This window comes from Panthera onca, chromosome D1 (genome assembly GCF_046562875.1).
Source record: "Panthera onca isolate mPanOnc1 chromosome D1, mPanOnc1 haplotype 2, whole genome shotgun sequence".
Taxonomy (NCBI): domain Eukaryota; kingdom Metazoa; phylum Chordata; class Mammalia; order Carnivora; family Felidae; genus Panthera; species Panthera onca.
The window spans coordinates 25,824,096-25,848,413 of record NC_138348.1 but is presented as its reverse complement, the minus strand read 5'-3'; the positions used below and the strand labels follow the sequence as shown (position 1 = coordinate 25,848,413).

The window sequence follows — 24,318 nt, the reverse complement described above, 5'->3', positions numbered from 1 at the left end:
GATTTTCCTTCCCTCTTGTTTTGATTTTTTTTCATTCCTTTCAGCAGATGGCCAGAAGAGCCCTTATAAATAAATCTAAGCGATTTCAACTTCAAAAAAAAAAATGAGATACATAAAACTTCAGACTTAGAAAACAAACAAATTGAGCTGAGGGGGCAGAGGAGAGGAGAGGGAGGTACACCGAGGCTGCCTGAGAGGACAGGATTCCTGTAAGGCACCATGTCCAGCAGAGAAACACCAAGGCCCGAAAGAGGGAGAAGAGTTCTGGTCAGGATTTAAGAGGGTGACGGAGGCTCATGCCATGGTACAGGAGTGGGCTGAGTTCTAAAACCAGAGGAACATCAGGGGACACCAAATTTCTAGCCACTAGGGGTGAGCCTGAGGACAGGAATCAGAGCCAGTGGCGGTTGGGAAGTAAGGCACAGAACCCGATTAAGTTGTGTGCATGCATGTTGCTATGGTGAGCCCTGTTTTAAGGGTGCATATCTCTGGGGATCTAGAACTTTGTTTACAATGGAAAGAGAATATTTTTAGTAACAAGCAATCTTTAGTTTGTTTCATTGGAAGTGGTCTTTTAAATAATAAGGCATCCTGATGTGTTTGATACGAACCAGTTTGCAAACAAATTTTTTTTCAGTCCTACTTTTCAGAAACATTTATTGCACAAAGCACGATTTTTATCTGTAGATTTCTTATATTTATGTTAGACTTCAGGGAAATTAAAAGATGTAGTTAATCGTGTGTGTGTGTGTGTGTGTGTGTGTGTGTGTGTCCGTCCGTGTGTTCTTGTGTCCTTGTGTCCTTGTGTCCGTGTCCATCCACACCTGGATTTTTAACAGCTTGAAAACATTTTGAGTTCTTCACAGCTCTCCTATGAAGTGACTATGCAATAATCTTTCATAGTCTACCCAGAAGAAACTAAAACTCAGAAAACACATTGATTCCTTTCCCTTTCTTCCCCCTGTCCAGCCTCTCAGAAAACATTGAACCAAAAGGATAACATGCTAAACTCAGTCCAACTAACCTCTTATTATGCAGTTAATAACAGCCACTCTATTAGTGGCTTTCTCTATTAGTATTGATTGCTTTTCTTTCCATCTAAGATGCGCTGTTCATTGTTTCCTATGTCTGGTGTGCTTGAAACAAGTAGTTAAAAACACAGTTGTGTCTCAAAAAATCATACTAATCTTTAAGAAGTTATTCTCAAAAAAGTGCCTTAAACTCAAGCCAAATGGCTCACATTCTTTCAGACTGGAGTGGGATTAAACATGGGAGCTAGCCATACTAAGACTGCCTAAAGCATAACAGGGGTTTTTTTTGTTTGTTTTTTTGTATTTTCTTCAGTTTCTAAAGGTGTTCGTACTAAAGTGTGAAACCAAAGAATTGTCTGGCCACGTGAAATTAAATATATCTGAGAATTGTCCTATTTTTAGTTAGCATTTACATAGCATTTTATAATTGCAAGAGAACTTTGCAGTCCATTTTAGTAGCTGATATCATTGAATGGAACAGAGCCCAGTCCTTCACTCTACTGTGCTAATCAGACTCTTGTTAAAATGGTAGGTTTGGCATGTACAAATAGAAATGGATGTAAGCAAAATCTAACTTAAATTCCCGTTGTTAGTGTCTTGTTATTTACCAGGGTCAAGCCAGGTCTCGGTGCTGGTCCTTGCCCTGCCCTAAGACAGAAGCATTCACTGGGACAGTGTTTATTCAGCCAACTGAAGCAGAGAATTGAGATGCCTCAGTTATCAAGATGATTCATTCAAAAGTGATTCTTTGGTTGGAAAGCAATTAGAATTACTGACCTATTTCTGCACTTTTCATAAAAAATAAAGGAAGTTGTAAGTAGTAATCTTGAAGTGTTTTGTTGTGTTTTTTATCTCTGTACCCTCAAGCCCTAGTCGGGTACCTGGCCATAGTAATAGATACACATTATCTATTACAACAACAGTATGAAAAGAAATACTATCCTTTGCCCTGTTCTTTGGGTAAGCAATCTGAGACTTAGCGGGGTTAAATAGCTTGCTAGTAAGTGATGGGAGCAGGACTCCACATTGGGGTGCTTCCTGTTCTTACCCCACACACGGTTGTTGAACCCACGGATGAGTAAACGTAGATAGATGTGCTATCGTCCTTAGCAGTATGACTCTTCACTGACTATTTTTCCCTCACATTCTTCTTTTACCTGCCTTTACCGGGTCCTGCAGCCTACAGCCCCAGGGTCCGAGGACTGGAAGATGGCCTTTTCCAACAACAAGTACGGGGAGGTGGCAAAGGAGCCATGACAGCCCGGAGCATTTAGCCCTGACTAAATGAAGAACCCAGGCTGGTGTTTCAGCATTTGCCTGTTATTGATGTAGAACACCAAGTGGGAAAAATGGCTGTGCTTTCTCAGGTCCGATCTAGGCTCTGAGGCCTAGAATCCACTGAGAAACAAACGTGGCCCTTTTCTTCCTCTGTGGACACTTGAGTAGCAGAAAGAGGAGAAGCATGCTCTTTATCCTCCTTCACTGTCCCCCTGCCTTTATCAAAACAAAGCGAGACAGCTTCCCTTTTTCCCTGTCCGCCAGTTATCAAAATAATACATTCTCTCTGTAGAAAAACGTGGAAAACAGACAAGCATCAAAAAGAAAGGAAAAAGCCTTATGCTATTTGCATTGGTTTGTAAGCTTCGAGTGCCTCTTTTTTTGACTGCAGATTCTTGAGCCTCACCCAGAACGTCCAACTGGGTAGTTCTGAGACTGCTCTTGTGATACACAGCCTGCGTGATTCTGGTGCACATGGTCACTTCTTCACACTTGAAGACACACCTAGGAGAAAACTGGTTGATGTGTTGGTCTTTCAAATAGAAAATTAGTATTATTGTCTCTCTCTGTGTAGCTGTTATCCTGTGTGTATCTATGTGTATGTATTGGTGTGAGTGTGTATTTGTGGGTGTGTGTATGCATATATATATACACACGCACACATGCATACATAGTTTGTATCCTGCTTTTTTCATCTAACATCATTCCTTATAAACATTTTTATCATTTGAATCCACTTCAGTCTTTGAACTGGTACTTGGAAAACTAAAATCCTAAAGGCCAGTATGCCATTATTGCCAAAGGGAAGTTTTATCCAGTAAGGCATTTCTGTTTTCTTCCTAATAGCATAAGCAGATTCTGTTAATTTTTTTTTTCAGGCAGACCAGTCACCGTGTAAGATTATTCAGGTACAGGGGAAACTGAGTTAATGCGAAGTCAGGTACGCAGGTGTGTAGTCAGCCCCAAGCTGAGCTTTTGACAGCATCTGTCTTCCCACTGGTCAGGGTGTCTCACGTGATGTGACTAAACGAATAAACGTAGGGCTCAGTGGAAAGTCTGAGGCCATCTCCAGTCCCCTGCTTAACAGCTGAGGAAACTGAGGTGCCAGGACCCCCTGCCGGAGGTCACCCAGGCAGTGATAGCAGAGCCAGAGCTGGCTGGCAGTTTTTAGGACTACAGGGCTCTAGTTTTTCCAGTAGAGAGACATTTTCAACTTGGCAAGGGTGTAGAAACATTGGAAATGGTACAGTCACTTTGGAAAACAGTCTGGCAGTTCCTCACAGGGGTAAACAGAGTTGCCATAGGACTTAACAAGCCCATTCTTGGATAGATACCCAAGGGGAATGGTAACAGGTGTCCACACCAACACTGCACACCAGTGGTCACAGCAGCATGATCATACCGTCTGGAATGTGGAGACCACCCAGCGGATGACCGTGTAACTATAACCTGGTATGTCCATACAGTGGGATACTGCCGGGCGATACACATAAATGAAGCACCCATTGCAAGCTGCAAAAAGGATAGCCCTCGAAAATGTGATGCTAAGTGAAAGAAGCCAATCCCCAGAGACCAGATAGTGTGTGATCCCGTATATATGACATGTCGAGAACAGGCAGATTTATAGAGGTGGGAAATAGACCCAGTGTTCCCTGGGGCTGAGGGAGATGGAGAAATGGGGTGGGGGTGACTGGTAAGGGCTGGGGGGTTTCTTTTCGGTGTGATGAAAATGTTCAAATTGATTGTGGGATGATCGCACAACTGTGTGAATGTACTAAAGACCACTGAATTGCATCTTTAAATTGGTGAGTTGTATGATTATGTGAGTTCTATCTCAATAAAGCTTCTGAGAGAGGAAGAAAGATTTCTGTCCCAGTCCCTTTTTTCAGCCCTTCACTTAAAAGCATCATCAGGGAATAGTCTGTCTTTCTCCCCAGACAAGGATGAGGGGCAGAAACCTGATGTCAGCCTCTGTCATGGGGAGGCAGTATTCTACAGTTAGTGGAAACTCAGGCTCTGGATGGGACCGCGGCTGGTCAGATTACCTCTAGTGTCGACCGCTTTTCCAGCCCAGGGCAGATCCCGTGCTTAATCTCTTCATTGCTCAGGTTTTTGTTTTGTTCAGCTGCAAAAGATGGGATAATAGTACATACTTCATAGGGTTGTTAGGAAGATTAAGTGAGATAATCCATTTAAAGTGCTTTGTACAATATCCTGTGAAGGAAGGCTGCTGCTAGCTTTCTCCTAGTCCTGAGAACCACTGCTGCTTCCAGCGGAAGGCTATGGGTATGTGGGGGCCGTGTCCCAAGCCACAGTTGAGGAGGCCTTCTGATCCCTGTGGAGAAAAGTAAGCCACCTGTTAATACCTAACTAGATTCTATACTTTGATCAATTAACGCTTCCCAGGATTAGTGACACTTTGAAGGGCCACTGCTACCTCTTTTGAGCGATAATGGCATGCAGTTAAGTTGAGTTAAATCTCCCAAGTTGGAGCCCCTTGGTATTTCTGGCTGGCTGGTTGGCTCTAGGCCTCGCGTGGCCTCCTTGCCTGGCGTTAGTTCAGTGTAGCAACGTGGCCCGTTCAAGTTGAGGCACATATCTCTGCCTTGGGAGTTTACAGCTGTGTGTCCATATATTCCCAATAGAAATAAGAAATCAATGCATAGAAGCAGTTAGGTTTATTGTTGTGGAGCAGACTCTGTAGTTAGCAAAACTGCCTGGTGCCAAATTAAAAAAAAATAAATTAAGAGTCACAGAAGAAATTAAGTGTCACATTTAAGAAACACATTAGGAGATATGTCTCGACTTTAAACACCACTGAGATTCTTTTTCTCTTCCTACTTCCCCCTTCTCCTGCAGCTTTACCCTTTGGCCATCCTCTTTCTATTGGAGCACCAGAGCTCCTAATTGAAGTACCGTACAAATCAACTCTGGGCATTTAAAACTACGGTAGGCATGGTTTCTGAGCTGCCTGGTGGGCTAGAGCATTGTTCGAAAGCAAAGGGATTGAGCTTTAAATGGCTTAATAAAATTAATACACTGTGATGTCCTCTTCCCCCTGCTCCAGGTCCTGTCTGCACTGATGGGAGACCTGATAATATACTCTCTGCCAAAGCCTGAAGGACTTATTACGTGACCAGTGTGGAGAGGGGAGTGGGGCTGTCGGGGCTCCCCCAGAGCAGCCACACTTCATGTTGCCAGCGCAGGATTGTATTTGACATTTAATTTAGGAGGTTGGGTGCCTAGATATAAAACTTTATTGTGATAATAGCGATAAAAACCACCCAGACTTTTATGTAATGGCCTCGGCCTCCTTCTTTCTCCCTTCTTCCCCTTTTCCTGTTAGTTCTACCTCTCATTCAGCTAGGAAATAACACTCAGGTCTGCTCAAGTAAAAAAGATGTTTTCTTTGATCTCTTAAGGCTAAAGTTACAGAGTGCGACTCTCAGTCTACCTCAGGTCTGTATGTAGATGCTTGTGTGTATATATAAAATGTAAAATTTGAGAACCACATCTCTCCCCTGACTGCATTTAGCCAAACGGCAAAACCCGTTTGTGGCTGTGTAGAGAAGGTCAGTTAAACCCAGTGATTTAGTTGATTACTAACCTTTGTTGAATAGCTTCTGTTTACCTCTGCGGCTGGTGAAATAAATTCTATGATAGATCCTTAATTCCTAACTCAACCTGATTAGCTAGACGGTATAATCCCCATTTTACAGAGGAGGAAACAAAGATTTAACAGGTTTAATGACTTGTCCAAGGTTAATGATGCCAATAAATTGCCTTTTTATGATTGCTATGTGGAAATAATAGTAGTTGTAGGAAGTTACTAACTTTTACTTACAGAAATGGGTTGGGAAGAGTATACCAATAGAGAGTTTGTTCAGACTTCCAGGGAAAAAAAACCTGTCGAGTATGACATGCTTTCTTTACTTCTGTGGCGTAAGGGCACAGACTTTGGAGTCAGATGACCTGAGTCCTTCTGGCACTTGTTACCTGTCCGTCTTGATTTGTCTGAGCCTTTAGCGTCACCCATAAGCTAGGACTAATCATATTACATTTTTATTACTGAGTACCCTGAAAATGGAAACTTTTGAGAAGGAGATAAGAAATAATGGAGGATGGTTAGAAGCATGGCCTTGGGGGCGGTGGGGCGGTGCCTGGGTGGCTTAGTCAGTTGGGTGTCCGACTTCAGCTCAGGTCATGATCTTACAGTTTGTGGGTTCGATCCCCGTGTCGGGCTCTGTGCTGACAGCTCAGAGCCTGCAGTCTGCTTCGGATTCTGTGTCTCCCTCTTTCTCTCTGCCCCTCCCCTGCTCATGCTCTGTCTGTCTGTCTCTAAAATAAATAAACATTAAAAAAAAAAAAAAAAAAGAAGCATGGCCTTGGGGACCGAAAAAGTATTTTCGCAACTGTACTTAGTACCTTAGAACCCTGTGGTTCTTGGGTAAGCAGACTGTTAGCTGCTCCAGGGGTGTAATAGGGCTTCAGTCTGCAGAAGAGAGACAATATGGTAGAGGTAGGTTGTGAGATTGAGGCAGACTGTGCTTAGGAGCTGTGGGGCAGAATGTGACCTACCCTTTCCGCGTGCTGTGTTTTGCCCTGGTGTCACTGAAGTAGACTGTATCTGATCTTATCAAACTAGAAGAGACAAACGTTGCTCCTTGACAGCTGGCCTGTGAAACCAAGGCAAGGAGCCCCTGATTGACATCCTTACTCTTCCTGCCTAGGTTGTACGAGAAGGTCCCTCCTGTGTTCCTTTGGGAAATCTGAATCTGCTCTCCCAAGGGTGTATGTTCTCCTTCTGTAAGAAAACTAACTGGGGGCTCTTTGTCTGTGAGAGCTCAGTGGGTACCGTGTAAAAGGCACACAATACACGTTCATGGTTACTGTCATCTGCACCTACAGAATAGTTCTGCTGATGTTCCCGTGTGCCCGGAGAATACGAAGTTCTTTCTGTGTATTGTGTAGACTTCACAAAAAATATCTGTGAGAAAGATATTATTATCTCCGTTCTACAGATGAAACTTTCACCTTTCTGAGCTTCAGAAACACAGTTATTAGTCAGTACTGAAACCTGTTTCTCTACCACAACAGACTCCGTGAGGTTTGCCGTTTTGACATGTAGCAAAGGAGACCTGTTTTGCCCTTTCTCCGTGCCCTTTCCTCGGTGTTCTTGGTGGTGTGCCATTGTTTGGTTTTGATGGCCAACAAATAACTGTGGTTTTGCAAGGAGAATGCTCAAATAGGGAAGTGGAATAGAGGAGGAGGGCTAAGTCTTATTTTAAAATTGCTTTAATCTTCAGCAGGTAATATAGGCCTACTTAGTATATTCAAGTCTAAAAGGGTTGAAAACAGTATTTCTGTTTAGTTACCCCTGAAACTTTCAGTGTCAGTTCCCACCTCCCACCTCCTACAGGATAATTTCTGAGGCAAGAACTGTCTTTCTAGCTTATGCACAGGTTAAGATGGAAGAAAAGCAAGAGAACAAGGTAAACTGGAAGCTCTGACTCTTACTCCTGTTACAGGTCCTGGGTGTCTCTGGGGGACTCCTTTCACATTTCTGCGGTGGGGGAGGTCACTCACAATTATTTTTCTGCTCACTCAGGAAGAGTTGTGTTCAGAAGTTTGTGATTGCTTTCTTTATTGCCAGCCTGGGGTCAGGCAAGGAGAAAGGCCTCTAAAGAGCAAGCAGTAGACTGAGTGGACTCTCAGTGAGCCTAGCTTCCCGTTGAACTGTTCTCCGGTGCCTCCAGTTCAGCACCACTGGGTTTCAGTGACCCTGGGTTTCACATCAAGTTGTCATGGCAATAGAGTCATAGCAGCTGACAGCATGAACAGGCAGCCCTGGGAGGAGAGGATGCTTGGCGGTGATGCCACAACCATCGTGGCCAGATCTCCGTCTCTCACCGTAAGAGCTGCTCATCAGTCTGCTGTGACCATGTCTCTCTCAGATGACTGGGGGCACACAGTTGCTATCTGCTTCACAGCTGACTGGCAGATTCACTTCAGTTGTTTGTTAGGACCTTTCCAGTACAAAGCCTTTAGGCAGCACGGTCCTGAGCCTCTAATGCTGTGAGCGTATGTGCATGCGTGCGTGTACATGTATGTTCATATTTGCATTTGGGGGAGGGAAAACCATGAAGGAGGAGATTCAGAAGAAGCATACAACAGGTTCATATGCATGAAGCTGTTAAAGAAGAGAGTACTTAGGCTCAGGTACCAAAATTTACAGTCACAGGAAGAAGCACTCTAGCATAAAATGAAGGAAGGCTGGAGTATTCTGACTGGAATACGGGGTTCCTACCTGAATCGAAGGTACACGCCAAACCAAGGACTGCCTAGGACAAAGCAAAGTCTAAACACCAAGGAGGAGGGAAGGGAGGATCAGCCGGAATTTCTTTGGGGCTTGGGATTCTGGTTAGCAAGTTTGAGGTACGAGTGAGAGTGGGACTGAACTAAAGGGCCTGAGGGGGGTGGTGGCAGTTGGAGCTAAAGTGAAGAGTGTGGGTCTGGAGACCGGGTATAGGTATTTGGTGGAGAGTCGTGGAAGGGAATGCAAAGAAAGGGGTTTTCATAGATACAGGGCAGACTTCTTTAGCCACTGTGGTGGAGGAGAGGCAGATGTGGGATGGCTTCTCACATTTAGTCGGAATGTATTGACCACCGTTTTGTGCAAGAGCCTAAGCAAAGGTGTCATCGTTTCTCCTCTAGATACTAAGTCAAAAGACCTATTCTCTGGTGGAGAAAATAAAACTGAACTCCAGAGTTTAGAGCCTGGCTGATTTCCTAAACCCTGGTGTCATTAAGGGGGAAGGCGAGGAATAGGACAAGGTCTGAAGGGAGAATATGGAAGAATAATATTGTGGTTAAAAGGCAGATGTGTGGTCAAACTATGTGGGTTCAAACTCCAGGTCTGCCACTTACTCTATGTGAGTTTCTCACCCCCTCTGGACCTCAGTTTCTTCATTTGTAAAGTTGATGGAATAATAACTGCCACCACTTGGTATCGTCATTGTGATGACTAGTTGAAGGAAAACACGTGAAATGCTTCCATAGTACTTAATATCTGGCCACTCAGACCAGGCAGCAGGAAAATGTTGAGGAGGAGGAAGAGGCCTCAGTTGAGGCTTAATGGTTTGAGTAACAGAAAAGCACCCAGGTAGAGCCACACATCAAAAGCAATTGCGACACTAGAGGCCTGAAGAGAAAATCGAGGTTTGGGAGCCATCTGTGTGGAGGCAGTAGCTGAATTGCAAAAATGGGATGAAATGACTAAGGAGGAAGGTGTGGAGAGAAGGTGGTTTGACCCCAGAGGGTGTTTGACGATGTCTGGAGATGGGGCGCGGCGCTACTGTCACCTCCTGCGAAGAGGCCGGGGTGTTGCTACGTATTTCACGAGGCACAGGACATTTCCTCTACACAAAGAGTTCTCAGCTCCGAGTGTCAATAATGCTGAGGTTGAAAAAACCCTGGTTAGAGGAGTTTCTCCATCATAGTCACCTAGAGAGAGAGGGTAGAACTGCAGGGAGGGAGCCGATATACAGAAAGCCCGAGAAGTCCAGGGTCACAGAAACCCTGGAAGGAAATTAAAGACTGAGGGACATCGGTGGTGTCTAAATGCTACAGACAGGTGACTAGCGAGGTTAAATGGAGTTGGTGACTAGTTGACTCTTTAGTGGTGTTCATGAGTGGGTTTTAGGTGCCTTTCTAAATAAGCTTGGTGGTTAAAGGTAGGAGAGAGGGTAATTGCTTGACAGGGCAGCATTGTCAAGGGAAAAGTTTATTTTATTCTCTTCTTTACTTCTTGTTTTGTGTCCCCTTCAGAATTTCTATAGCAGATTCCTAGTCTCCCAAAAGCCCCTCTAGTTTTGGCAACAAATGTGATTAGAGACAAATCCAAATTGGCGAAGCACTGCTCCAGGAATGTTAAATTGATGCAGTTATATCATTTTAGAGATAAAAGGGACACCGTTTGGCTTTTCACTCTTAGTAGCTCAGGAGCCTGGGGCCCTGAGAGATTCATCAGTGATTGCCCCAAGTCACCTGGTTGGTTGGTTCCAGAAGGCAGGACTGGCTCCCTCAGGGCCTCTGCCTTCTCATCCTGAGTGCTCTCCTCTGTGCAACTACTAGAGTTGCTCTCTCGTCGTCTGATACTGGTTCGCGGGGGCTCAGTTTCCTTTTCAGGCGCGTGGTGCTCTGTGGGGTGGCTGTCAGGGCAGTGACCTGGAACAGGGGCGACTGAGGCGAATCTTGGCTCCACAGCTTACCTGCTGCCTGACACTGGGCAGGTGACTTAATCACTGTGGGCTTCAGTTTCCCTTAACATAAAATGAAAACGTTATTACCTACCTGAAAGTTAGACTAGAAACACTTGTAACAGCACCTGGAACACTGACTACACGTGGTAGCTCTTAGTATTTTCATTGTCATTATTCATAAGGCCCTGTCTTTGTCATGGATTAAAGGATCCGAGAATGTCCAGTGATGGAATCAGGCCAAAGTTAGGCATACCTTCTCTTTCCACCCAGCGTGGCTTCTAACTCCATCTCCCACTTTGTAATAAAAGCAGTATCATGAGGCTTAGTGCTCCTTGGTTATATGAGGTCCTGAAGCAGATGTCCCCCTGATGTATCGTTAGGATGTCCATTTCTCATTGATGAGCCCGATACTTCTCTAAAATATGTGGCTTCACACTTGGTTACTCATCGGATTAGTTAGTTAGATCTTTTTTAGAATTTTTCAAGACGCTGAAACCTGCTCATCTGAGGAGCCTCGGGAGGACTGAAGCTCCCATGGAAGAACCTTCAAATGACGGGAGTAGCATGTGCTAAGTGCTTGACTGTTGCGGAAGCCACTATTTTAATGGGCTTAAGTTGAAAAGGGCTTAAAAAAACCCTTTGATTTCTTATAGAAAAGGGAGTCCGATTAGGAAGGAAGGGTCCGTTATTAACTGGGAAGGCAAAGAATGAAAATGTTGATGTGCCTGAGACGTAGAAGAACTTGAATTGGCCTGGCCCTTTGGATGCTCACTTCACCCCCCAGACCTTCTCTAGGCTCCATTTCAGTGGCTATTTAGTTTTGTTCTAATTGTTTAATTTTTTTTTTTAATAGACTTTTAAAGAGCAGTTTTAGATTCAAAATTGAGCAAAAAAAAAAGAAAAAATAACCAAGTTCCCATATACCTTCTGCCTCCACACACTTAGCCTCTTCCACTCTCAATGTTTCACACCAGAGCGGTAGATAAATTTGTTACATTTGATGAATCTGTATTGACTTATCATTATCACCCCAAGTCCACAGTATACATTAGGGTTCACTTTTGGTGTTATATATCTGGGGGTTTGAATGAATGTATAGTAATATGTTATCTCCCATTATAGTATCATACAGAGTATTTTCACTGTCCTAAACATTCTCCATGTTCTGCATATTCATCTTTCCTTCTTCCCGGAATTCTGACATCCACTGATCTTTTTGCTGCCTCCATAGCCTTTTCCAGAATGTCATGTAGTTGGAATCATACAATGTGTAACCTTTTTACATTAAATTCTTTAATTCAGTAAGATGCATTTAAGGTTCCTCCATGTGTTTTCATGGCTTGATAGCTCATTTCTTTTTAACGTCGAATGGTATTCCATTGTGTGAATATATCAGTTTATTCATTGGTTCACCTACTTGAAGACATCTTGATTGCTTCCAAGGTTTGGCAGTTATGAAGAAAGCTACTGTAAATACCCCTCTGCAGGTTTTTGTGTGGACACAAATTTTCAGCTCCTTTGGTAAATACCAAGGAGCATCATTGCTGGATCATGTGGTAAAGGTATGTTCAGTTTTTAAGAAACCGCCAAACTCTCTTCTAAAAGTGGCTGCACCATTTGGCATTCTCATCAGCAACGAATGAGAGTTCCTCGTGCCCTACATCCTTGTCTGCATTTGGTGTTGTCAGTGTTCAGATTTTGGCTATTCTAGTAGGTGTGTAATGACACTTCATTGTTTTAACTTGAGTTTCCCTAATGACATGATGTTGAGCATCTTTCCTATGCTTATTTGCCATCTGTATATCTTCTCTGGTGAGGTGTCTGTTCAGGTTGTTGGCTCCTTTTTTAATTGGATTGTTTGTTTTATTATTGTTGCATTTTAAGACTTCTTTGTATATTTTGATAACAGTGCTTTATCAGATGTGTCTTTTACAAATATTTCTCCCAGGGGGCGCCTGGGTGGCTCAGTCAGTTGGGCGTCTGACTTTGGCTCAGGTCATGATCTTACAGTCTGTGAGTTCAAGCCCCAAGTCAGGCTCTGTGCTGATAGCTCAGAGCCTGGAACCTGCTTCAGATTCTGCCTCCATCTCTGTCTGCCCCTCCCCTGCTCTCACTGTGTCTCTCTCTCTCAAAAAACAAAAAAACAAACAAAAAAAAAAACCCAAATACTTCTCCTAGTCTGTAGCTTATCTTCTCCTCCTTTTAACAGTGTCTTTCACAGAGAAGTTTTTAATGAAATCCAGCTTGTCACATATTTATTTCATGGATAATGCCTTTGGAATTATATTTAAAAAGTCATCACCATGCCCAAGGCCATCTAGATTTTCTCCTGTGTTATCTTTCAGGAGTTCTATAGTTTTGCATTTTACATTTAGGTCTGTGATCCATTTTGAGTTAATTTTGGTGAAAGATGAAAGGCCTGTGGCTAGTTTAATTTTTTTTTTTTTTTGCACATGGATGTCTAGTTGTTGTAGCACTATTTGTTGAAAAGACTCTTTTTCCATTGTATTGCCTGTGCTGCTTTGTTCAAGGGGTTTCTGTGGGTCTATTTCTAGGCTCTCTTTCGTGTTCTATTGATATATTTGTTTGTTCTTTTACCAGTTCCACACTGTCTTGATTACTGTAGCTTTATAGTAAGTCTTGAAGTCGGGTAGTATCCTCCAACTTTGTTCTTCTCCTTGGATATTATGTTGACTCTTGTGGGTCTTTTGCCTCTCCATATAAACTTTGGAATCATTTTATCAATATCTACAAAATAACTTGCTGGAATTTTTATTGGCATTGCATTGCACCTATGGATCAAGTTGGGAGAACCGACATCTGGCAATATTTATTGTTCCTATCCATGAATATGGATCTATTTAGTTCTCCTTTGATTTCTTTCATTAGAATTTTGTAGTTTTCCTCATACATATTTTATTAGGTTTATACTTAAGTATTTCATTTTGGGTTGCTATTGTAAATGGTATTGTGCTTTTATATTCAAACTTCATTTGTTCATTGCTGGTATATAAGAAAGTGATAGACTTTTGTATATTAACTCTGTATCCAGCAACCTTGTTTTAATTCCTTATTAGTTCCAGGAGTTTTTTGGTCAGTTCTTTGATATTTTCTACATAGACAGCTATGTTATTTGTGAACAAAGACAGCTTTATTTGTACCTTCCCAATCTGTAAACCTTTTATTTCCTTTTTTGTCTTACTGCATTAGCTAGGACTTCCAATATGGTGTTGAAAAGGAGCTGTAAGAGGACACATCCTTGCTTTGTTCCTGATCTTAGTAGGAAAACTGTAGTTGCTCATTATTAAGTGTGACATTAGCTATAGATTTTTTGTAGGTGTTTTTTATGAAGTTAAGAATGTTTCCCTCTGTTCCTAGTTTGTTGAGAGTTTTTAAAATCATAAGTGGAACTTAGATTTTATCAAATGATTTTTCTGCAACTATTAATATAATCATGTGACTTTTCTCCTCTAGCCTGTTGACATGATAGATTATATGAACTGATTTTCAAATGTTGAAACAGCCTTGCATACCTGAGATAAATCCTGCTTGGTCATGGTGTGTAAGTTTTTTATAACATTGTTGGATTCAATTTGCTAACATCTTATTGAGGATTTTCTTTGAGCTTCATTTCTTTTTAAAAATTACTGTTCAAGAAAAGTGTCACACATTATTATAGGAAATTTGGACTGCAAGTGAAAAAAAAATACTCTTAATCCCATTGCTCTGAGGTAACCACTCTCCAACATTTTGGTGTATTTCTTATTGTCTTTTATAATAGAAATATTAATAACAGAAACAGTAAATATCATTATTACTTCATTGAGTGGATACTTGAAGTAACTAATTGATAAGTGAGGTAGAGATCCCATGGTGCTGTATTTACACAATGGGATAATGAAAGAAAGTAAGGATATACATGACTGCTTTTGTCTAGAGTCTTTTGATGAAGATAAGAAAAATGGTTTAAGGAAGAGATTAAATATTTACCTTAATTACCTTTTCTATACCCTCCTCAGTGCCCCATCGTAATATCCAATCGATTCAGGCTTCTAACCAGGTTGTCAGGAAAATACTTGACCTCATCAGAATGTGAGTAATGGAATGTAGTTCATAGTTTGTGTCTGCTGTGTTTCTAGGCTGCTGGATAATTTTCCAAGCCTTAGGAATGAGCATTGGTTTTAGTCACAGATAGTGGCTATTCTTCTCATACACAAAAGACACTGAAAAAGGACTTTATCCTCCTCATTGATGAAGCTCTTCCCTCACCTGCCCTCACTGGAGCCTGATAGAGATTTGGACAGTGCTCTCATGCAACAAAATGCCAGAATAAATACTAGAGGCTATATAGAAGCCTGAACTTTGAGATTCCCAACATGAAAGTTTCCATGGACACTGGCATGCAGGGAAGGGCAGTGTGCTGGTGGGAGTGAAGACAGATTGCAGCATCTGAAAAAATTCCATTTCGTGCTTTTTTATTTTTCTATTTTAGAATTGCAGTCATTCAGAAAAGGAAAGGGGGAGTAAAAGTGGACTTCTTCACCTTTGGGGGAGGAATTTAGAGTCTTCACAAACCATTTCATACAGTTCACACTTTTTTAGGTCATTTTTGGAGTAGACCCTTTAAACTTACTTGCAGGAAATTTGTCTAGTAGAACAAGTATTTCTAACTCTTCAATCAGTATAGACTCTGATGCTTTTCTTTTGTGTAGCTTTCTTGCTCCTGACTGTGTTCCATCTTTCTCAGTTCCCGTCAGCAACACTTTTCTGGAACAAATCTTTCTTAAGCTATGATGCTTTCTAGCTAGTGTGCTTTTTCCCTTTTGAAAAAATAATCTGCCTATGATAGAAAAATAAACATTGGTTTCCTACAAGCCAGCTAGCTAGGAGTTGATGGCTTATAACCCATGTCAAGCATACTGAATGGTGTTGTTTTTAAGTACAAGCTCTTAATTCAAGGTTTTATGTGTTTAATTATGTATGTGTAAAGTGCCAGTCTGTATGCCTCTTGGGTCCAGCCTGGCTTGGAAATATTAACTATGAGAGCATATAGATGTACCATGGGATAAAACTTACCTCTTCAGATGTGCATCCTTTATCCCAAGATTCACTTGTGGGGAATAACATCTCAGTGGGGATAATATCAGTGCTGCCTGTTAACCAAGGAAAACATCTCAATTAGGAAGAAATAAATTTGAAGGATCTGAAGCAGGCAGAAAGGGATCATTACAGGCGGTAATGTTGTCACACAGAATATACTGGGGTGGACCAAAGGAAGTTGATTTCTAAACTTGACTTTATTACTGCACTTCTGTGTGTGTGTATGTGTGTATGTATTACCTATAAAATGAAGAGGTTGGACTCCACTCTAATGAGCTCAGATCTTCACTTGTTATAACTATTCACAAATAAGCCATCAAGTTTTTCAAATTACAATGCTGTGTTTAAGTAATTTTGGTAAAATTCTATGTTTAAATAATAACATAGTTTCTCACCCTAATGCAACCATAACAAAGATATATCAACTTGTGTGTAACCCATGGCTTTTAAGTTTCAACAGCTTAGGGGCCAGGTGACCAAAGGAAGCAAAATCCTTTTAGGGTTTCATTTGTGTAGAGGACCCAGGTACCTCAGGGGAGATTATGCTGGAGACCACTACCAGTGCCCTAGGAATTACTTTAAGGGGGAGGAGGAGATTTTTCTTTTAAGCAGAATAGTTCTATTTTGGGTTCTGTTATATTTTAGGGTTCTACATTAAGATTTTGTTCGGGGTAAGAAGTTTTGGGCTTTAAAAAAGTTTAACAATTACTAGTAGATCCTATAAAAAAAGGAATCTTTTACATTGCCAATTTCACCGTTCTGTGATACACCCACCCTTCTCTTCTCTGCATATGTGGAGTTTTCTTTTTTACTAACACTGTATGTAATATAGTTAGGAATATAAGACTATCACTCTCACCTTTGGGGAGCTATAGGATAGAGGCTGAAGAAGTTCCAAGAAACCCACTCAGAAATGATGTCAGTAGAGGTGCTGACAGGAGGAGTCTGCTGCTCTTGGAGAACTGTGAAGTTTGTAGCAGAATGGAGTTTTGATGGCAGGGAGGTGTAATAAAACTTGAAAAGGAATTTTGAAAGTTGTTTCACTCCTGCCATTGGTAGGAGTCCTTTCTCCTGACTACTCAACCTGTCACAAGCCAGGTACCCCGGGAGTCCCTTCTTTGGCCTCTGAATTTGAATGGATGCTATGGCCCAGAAATCTGTTCTTTTCATTTTGAAATAGGTTGGAGAATACCTATTTGTTAATTAGTAGGGAAAAGGATAAAGGTTTTATGGAGTAGGTTATTCTGCCTTCAATTCTTATTTGTGGATGGTCTGTATAAGATAAATTGTACAGAATAAATGTTGGAAAACCTATGTAAAGCAATGGGAAGTCGAGAATTTGACTTTTTTTTTTTTTTTTTAAACCCATGATTTAGTCACCTGCTGCAGTCTAGTCACACCTTTCCTGACTGATAGCAGCTTCTGACTCAAACCACATGTATATGTGAGGGCTAGTAAAATAGGTTGTGAGTCAGTTTTTATTGTGTTCTCATTTTTAGTCACTTGTAACTGTTGAGTGATTTTTTCAGGCACTCAGAAAAGTTCATCTCTTAGCTAAAACTTTCTAGGTTTAGTCTCCAAGAGAAGGTCTTAGATCTTAGAAGATGTAATTTATTTCAAGGTTACAGATTCATTCGTAAAAGTCATCATAAAGTAGAAAAGCCTTGAAATAAACACACTAAAAATAAAAAGATATTATATAAATAAACACAAATCACAGTTCTCAAATCTGATACAGAATTTGCAGGGACATTAATAACATTTAACACTCCCCCTCCCCTTTTCTTTAGCACGGGGAGAGAGTATAATGAATTCCTGAGGGCTCATGTCACTTAGTCACTTGATATGTGAAAGGATATGGATACTGTCATACAGGCTTTATTTTGTATTGGTGTTCTTATGGCAGTGTTACAAAAGCTGCTTAAAGTATCAGGCCTCCTTCACTTTTTAAGAGCTAATTAAAAATGGCCCCATCTTTCCTCTTCTTTAGACTTTCTCTTCTTCAGTCTACTTTTTAGGTTTTCCCAGTTTGACTTTTCCTTCCCAGAGACTATTACAGTGAACAGAGCACCACTGGGAACAAGAAGATTGGTGTCCCCTGCATCTTTTACAAGTCCCCTGCAGCTGCATCTGTCTCCTTATCTGTAAAAGAAAGTTGTCACGTAGGTGACAACTACTTTCTCTTTCAGCTCTAAAATTCTCTACTGGCCTTTCTTCTGTCCACTGCTCCACATTTTCCCTATTCCCTACGTTAGCTATTCACCATGCATAGTGGTTTGAAAGTACTCCTCAGATAAACATGGTCGTTGGGAAACATCAGTAAGTGTAGTTACTGGTAAGAGACAAGAGTTTAGAAGTTCTTGTTCTGGTAGTTTCTCACTTTGTTTACCTAATGCCCTAGCCACGTATAGCCTGCAGCCATATTTTATTTGGTTGGCTCGGTGGTTGCTGCAAAATAAATCTGTAATATAATTTTACTCATCAGAGGATAAAAATTTTAAGGCTTGACGTGATCTAATATTGGTGAAGGTGTAGAGAATGCTTACTTTCACACATTGTTGCGGGAATGAAATTGGTACATCTTTTTTTGGAGGGCAGTTTAGCTGTATCAGTCAGTATTTTTAGAGTACATATAAATTGATTCGGTGACTCCAAAAGTCTCTTAAAAAAACTCATATGCAAATACTAAGAGATCTATCCAAGGATGTTCATTATTGTGTTGTTTGTAATAGCAAACGTTTGGAAATATCTTGTATTTCCACTAAGAAGGAAAATATTTAATGGGTATGTTTGACTTTTTATTTATATATGCAAGTATTCATATTGTATACATCCATATCATACAGACATTTAAAATAAAACAAATGAAGTTGATCTGTATGTACTGACATAATTTAAATAGAAAAGACACATAATGTATGTTCACTATGACCCATTTATATAAAAAGAACATAATTGTATATGTACATGTATATAACTGGATAGGAAATGGCTGGAAGGTTACATACCAGTAATTACCCTCCAGAGAGAAAAATGGTATTGAGATGGAGAGAGAGGAGTAAGTTCATTTTTTACAATTTACACTTACCTATTAAATTGTAAAAAGTAATATGTGTTATTGGTATAAAAATGAACAAAAGGAAAAGCAAAACGGGAAGGATACGGAATTACTTCATAAAGATTATAAAAAAGGCAAAAAGATTAGTAAGAAATTCATCGACAATCTCAGGCGAACATTGTTTAGGGGATATTCCTAAAACTTCAGGATCAGATAGGAAATGCTTTTGGCCAGGGCGGTCCAGCACTTACAGTAGCAACTCTGCCGTTCCATTTCTCTGTGTGTCCAACTCATTATTCTTACATGTCTGTGTTCTGCAGGTAACCCGGGACCAGATGAAGGTGTTTATACAGCAGGAATTTAAGAAAGTTCAGAAAGTGATTGCTGATGAGGAGCAGAAGGCCCTTCATCTAGTGGACATCCAGGAAGCAATGGCTACCGCTCATGTGACTGAGATACTGGCAGACATCCAGTCCCACATGGATAGGTTGATGACTCAGATGGCCCAAGCCAAGGAACAACATGATACCTCTAATGAATCAGCTGAGCCAAAGGCGGAGGTAAAGGAGAATGCCTATAATTATTCGTAGCGGAAGTTGGAGGAAACGGACTGCCCTGTTTGTTAGCTCTGGAAATTCTCCTTTGTGGTCCCTAAACATGAGTGAATTGAAAGCTCAGATAGGGTGTAAGTGTTTAGATCGGTGTATAAACCAATATGGAAGTATTGGCTGCTAGGGCCTACACCCGGCAGCTGGAGCTGGCAAAATATTTGTCTACGATGACTTAAAGGAGCATAGTCGATAGGGCAAATACTAATCACAGTTAAGGAGGGAAGTGAGAAATAAGAGTCACAGAAGAAGGCAGTTGACAGATTCCCAGTTGTGAAATGAGCCTCCAAATAAAGTCATCACAGGGATGACAACAAGGTGAATGAGAGTAAGTCAGGATGTAGGGCATAAAGCAGCCCAGAATGAAACGTTTTGGACTGATTTTGTGAGTAGTGGAAAGGAGCCTCAGCTTGGTTTTTATATGGAGCCAACTGCATAAATTGGGGGCATAACTGTTGGATTAAGAGAGGCATGTGGCACTGGATCAAGAAAGGTGTGAATGAGGGGCACCTGGGTGGCTCAGGAGAAGTAGGTTAAGCATCCCTACTTTGGCTCAGGTCATGATCTCGCAGTTCGTGAGTTCGAGCCCCGCGTTGGGCTGTGTGCTGACAGCTCGGAGCCTGGAGCCTGCTGGGATTCCACATCTCCCTCTCTCTCTCTCTCTCTCTCTCTCTCTCTCTCTCTGTCCCTCCCTGGCTTGTGCTCACTTGCTCTCACTCTCTCAAAAATAAATAATAAAAATTAAGAAAAAAAAAAGGTGTGAATGAAGGACACAAGGTATATGTTGAATCACTACAGATGTTAGTCACTGTATTCATTGTTATTTTGTAACAGGCAGAAAAGGTCTTAGGCATTTTACCAAACAACATATTCTGGCATTTAGAATATAATTGTAAAATAAAATTCAAGACAGCCATTTGAAAAAATATTATGGAATTTATATTTCAGCCACTGTTGAAAATTCTGGTCAAGCTTATGCCAGAAGGGTAGGCCCTTCTAGAAGAAAACCTAGGGCAGTCCTGTGGACTTTCCAGGACTGCTGCTGACTCACTGAGCTTACTGCTTAGCTAGCAGTCTTGCCTTGGCCCGGGACAGCCTAGCCACAGAAGACACCAGCCAACGGAAGAGCCAAGGTATAATCCAGGAGGCAGGTATTGTCTGAGCCTACCTGACAGAAAATGTAAGAGACTATTGGACAGTTATCTGCTTCACTCACCCAAGGTTCTTGATTAATTTTCATCCATGTGTGAAAAGGATAAAATAGGTCTTGTTCTTTTCATTTTATCCTCCCCAGAATTAAGAAAGTGTGTGCCTAAGTAAGTTTCTAGCTAGGAAGAGAGCAGTTTATATTCATCATTTCACTTAATTCTTATATCAGCATCCATTATCTTTGTTTTACAGATGGGATATTGAGATACAGAGAACTGCAGAGATGCTGAGCCAGTATCATTTAGTTAGTAGAAAATGGAGCCAGGGTTCAGATTTAAGTCCATCTTGTCCCAGTTGCCTGTGTGTTTTCCCTACTGCATGCTGTATGCCAAGTGTCCCATTTGTTTATGTGGGGAAAATGAAGAGAATTAGTGTCCTAGACGGCTTTGCACTCCTAAGATCTTTTATAGTGTCGAGGTGCTCACTTTGTATCTTAAACAAAAAATTCAACCAGAGTTAACTCAAGGGATCAATGACCTAACTCTGTCCCAAATTCTCTGCAAATCGGACCCCCACATTTTTCTGTGTGTTGATTAGGTTGCTTTTTCAAAAGTAAAGATTTAATTTTTAGAGATCTCTCTTTTATTTTCATTTCAAATAATGAATTTAGTCCCTCCCCTGCATTAACTGCCCTCTAAGCACGTCAGCTGCTCAGCTGAGCTGTGCTTGTTAACTCTGATGGAATTACTCCTAGGGATGCAAAACCGACAAGGCCTAAGGACCAGGCTGTGGACAGAATAAGCTGTTAAAGACAAAAAGTAGCATTCAGCTGGCTAGGGCTTTTACAAAGAGCTGTTCTCATCTAATAGCCTCTTGTTCCAGCTAATCTGGTAACTTATTGATCAGAGCAAATCCCTAGTACCTCTCTTTCACTCAACAGAGGAATTCTTTTCTTCCTTTTGCATGTTCTAGATTTTTTTTTTTTTTTAATCATCTGCATTTGGATTTGGCCAAAAGATTCTTCCCTGAAACATTTTATTAGAAATTTTCGAACATATCGCAGAATTGAAAGGATTTTACAGATTACACCCTATACTTCCACCTAGATTCTACCATTAACATTTTTTAATATTTTAATATACCTGAATCATGATATATACATAGCCATCTTTCCAGCCTTCCAATCTTCAATGCATCTTATTTTTTGATGCATTTAAAATCAAATTGCGGGGCGCCTGGGTGGCTCAGTCGGTTGAGTGTCCGACTTCGGCTCAGGTCACGATCTCACGGTTCGTGAGTTCGAGCCCCGCGTCGGGCTCTGGGCTGATGGCTCAGAGCCCGGAGCCTGCTTCTGATCCTGTGTCTCCCTCTCTCTCTGCCCCTCCCCCATTCATGCTCTGTCTCTCTCTGTCTCAAAAATAAATAAACATTAAAAAAAATTTTTTTAAATCAAATTGCAGCTTCTGATTCTGAACAAGATAGAGTAAACATATTTCACTTTATTCCACTAATCACAGCAAAAATTCCCGAACAAAATATTTAAATCACCTACCAGAAAACTCTTAAAAGCGTGGAGAAAAGATGGTCCTGACTCATGGCAGTGAGTTCTCTGGGATTTTTCTTGCTTCCGTATATCCTGGCCTGGGTGCCCTGCAAACTGGAAATCCTAGTGAGCACAGACAAAAAGAAAATCTCCAAGAAAAGCCTGCTCTCTTTAGTTAGAGGACTAGGAAAAAGGGCACTTCGGCTATAGAGAAAGCTTTTGACCATCTTACATATTCTGAAAACACACACCATGAATAATGCTGCACCCCTTCCCAGCCCCAGATGGCACTGCAGTAGTGGAGCCAGTGGAGTGAAAACCTATTTTTTATCCTCCCCTGCTTTTCCCTGGAGCCTCTAGGTGAAAGACTGGCTTCTGTCATCACCCCTGCCTCTCTCAGTAGTCAGTGGTGCCCATCTCCCATGGAGCCTGTGGGTAGAACTCTTATTTACCCCCCTGCCCTGCAGCATCTGGAAGGAAGTAGTATCCCTCCCCTATGGAGACTGTAGATGGAGTTCTAACTCCTCCCTCCCCACCCCTGCACTAACTAGACAATATACCTCCCTAACGGGGTCAGCGCGTAGAACCTCATCTTCCACTCTTACCCGGTAGTAATGAATTGGTGCCCCTGCTCCAGCTAGCACTGTGCTGACTATAGCATGGAGTTTTGTCACGTAGTGGGGCAGACCAGAATAGCACTGCAGAATCTTTTAAACTAAATTGATGTTTGAACCATAGTCCACAGACCTGATCTAGGACATGTGTTCTGATTCTTCTTTTTTTTAAAAACCATAATTTATTTTTATTTTTATTTTTATTTTATTTTATTTATTTTTAAATTCAAGTATAGCTGATGTACAATGTTACATTAATGTAAGAGGACATATGTTTTGAATTTAAATAGGTTGACATCTTGCTAGAATAGAAGATTTAAATAGGAATCAGATTCTGAAATACTCAAATGTTCAGGATACAGTCCAAAATCACTCATTATACCAAGAACCAATAAATCTCAACTCTGAGAAAAGGCCACAACCAAGATGACACAGATTTTAGAATTATCAAAGGATTTTAAAGCCACTATTTAATGAAAATGACTCAGTGAGCAATAACACATGCTCTGGAAACAAATGAAAACTAAAAAATCTCAGCAAAGATATAAAAGATATAAAGAAGGACCAAATGAAAATTTTAGAACTGAAAAATACAGTAACTGACATAAAGCATTCACTGGATTGGCTCAGTAGCAAATTGGAGATAAGAAAGGAAAGAATTGATGAATTTGAAGATATAGATCCAATCTGAACAACCAAGAAAAAAAGAAAAGTAACTAAAACTGAGTCTCAAGGACCTGTGGGACAATAAAAAAAGACCTAATATACACGTCACCCACGTCCAGGAGGTGAGCAAAAAGAATGTGGGGCTGAAAAAAAAATTGAAGAAATAATGGCTCAAAACTTTTAAAATTTGGTTGAAAGACATAAACCTAGAGATTTAAGAAGTTGAATGAACCCAGGCAAGATAAATCCAAGAAATTCATACCCAGACACATTAAAATCAAACTAACGAAGGACAAAAAAAATCTCGAAAGCAAAGTAGCTACAGAGAAATGACACATTAGCTATGGGGAACAATAATTTGAATGAATGTGGTGTATATAAGATATTTGTTCTGTATCTATCGAAGTGATTATATGGGTGTTTTAAATTATTTTATTGTAATGGCTGATTATATTGATTAATTTTATAATATTAAATCAACCTTGCATTTCTGAGATAAACTCCCTCTTGGCCATTATGTATTTATTATCTGGGTTCAATTAAAATTTTTATGTTTGTGTTCAATGAGGGATATTCATCTGTAGTTTGATATTTTTATAACATCGTCAGGCTTACCTATTAGGGTTAGCTGGCCTCAGAAAACAAGCTGAGAAGTATCCCCTCCTCATCTTCTGAAAGTTTGTGTGTGATTGATGTTATTTCTCCCTTAAATATTTGGTAGTGTTTACTAGCAAGATCATCTACCCTGGAACTTCTTAATGTAAAGGTTTTTGATAACCAATTTAATTTCTTTAATATAGAGCTGTTTTGATTTCATGTTTATTTAAATTTAATTTGTGTTGTATTTAAGTTGTGTTGTGTTTATTTGTGCTGTAATTTTCACAGAATTTGTTGTTTTCATTTAAGTGGTAGTTTTTACTGTAAAGTTGTTCATAGTGTTTTCTTGTTATTTTTTTAACTACAGCATCTAGAATGATAACCTATCTTTCATTATTGATAACTTGTGATTT

At 40.7% G+C, this 24,318-nt stretch overlaps 1 protein-coding gene across 3 annotated transcripts in view; it reads left to right on the top strand.

The window, feature by feature from the left end:
- Positions 1–24,318, top strand: part of TRIM44 (tripartite motif containing 44) — a 109,967-nt gene that overhangs the window by 25,830 nt on the left and 59,819 nt on the right. For 2 of the 3 annotated variants that reach the window (XM_060606364.3, XM_060606366.3), the window contains exon 3: positions 19,049–19,288. In XM_060606364.3, coding sequence (XP_060462347.1) covers positions 19,049–19,288 — 240 coding nt within the window. Of the gene's footprint in view, positions 1–1,624; positions 1,859–19,048; positions 19,289–24,318 lie in introns of those variants that run through there. The other variant, XM_060606367.3, reaches the window with a different exon arrangement.